We start from the raw sequence: 228 nt of genomic DNA on the forward strand, positions 1-228 counted from the left end.
CTTGTATTGTTTGAAGCATTGTACGAAAACCTTTATGCAATATATCTAATATATTCGTAACTCCAGACATATAATTATATTGAGGTTTTCTTATTATATTACTAAAAATATCATCAATTTCTTTTAAAGATGTTTTATGAACATGAAAATTTCTGAGTATTTCCATTTGAGAATGCGATATTTCAATTTCTAATATTCCTGTTATTGATACTTCATCTTCATTCTATT

General features: G+C 24.1%; 1 protein-coding gene across 2 annotated transcripts in view; it reads right to left on the bottom strand.

Moving 5' to 3' along the window:
* The window catches only part of LOC102676824 (chloride channel CLIC-like protein 1), a 2,871-nt gene that overhangs the window by 1,825 nt on the left and 818 nt on the right, over positions 1 to 228 (bottom strand). For both annotated transcript variants that reach the window (XM_031510688.1, XM_006616172.2), the window contains exon 4: positions 1 to 223. In XM_031510688.1, coding sequence (XP_031366548.1) covers positions 1 to 223 — 223 coding nt within the window. The remainder of the gene's footprint in view (positions 224 to 228) is intronic.

The sequence above is a fragment of the Apis dorsata genome, unplaced genomic scaffold (genome assembly GCF_000469605.1).
Source record: "Apis dorsata unplaced genomic scaffold, Apis dorsata 1.3 scaffold_254, whole genome shotgun sequence".
NCBI classification, from domain to species: Eukaryota; Metazoa; Arthropoda; class Insecta; order Hymenoptera; family Apidae; genus Apis; species Apis dorsata.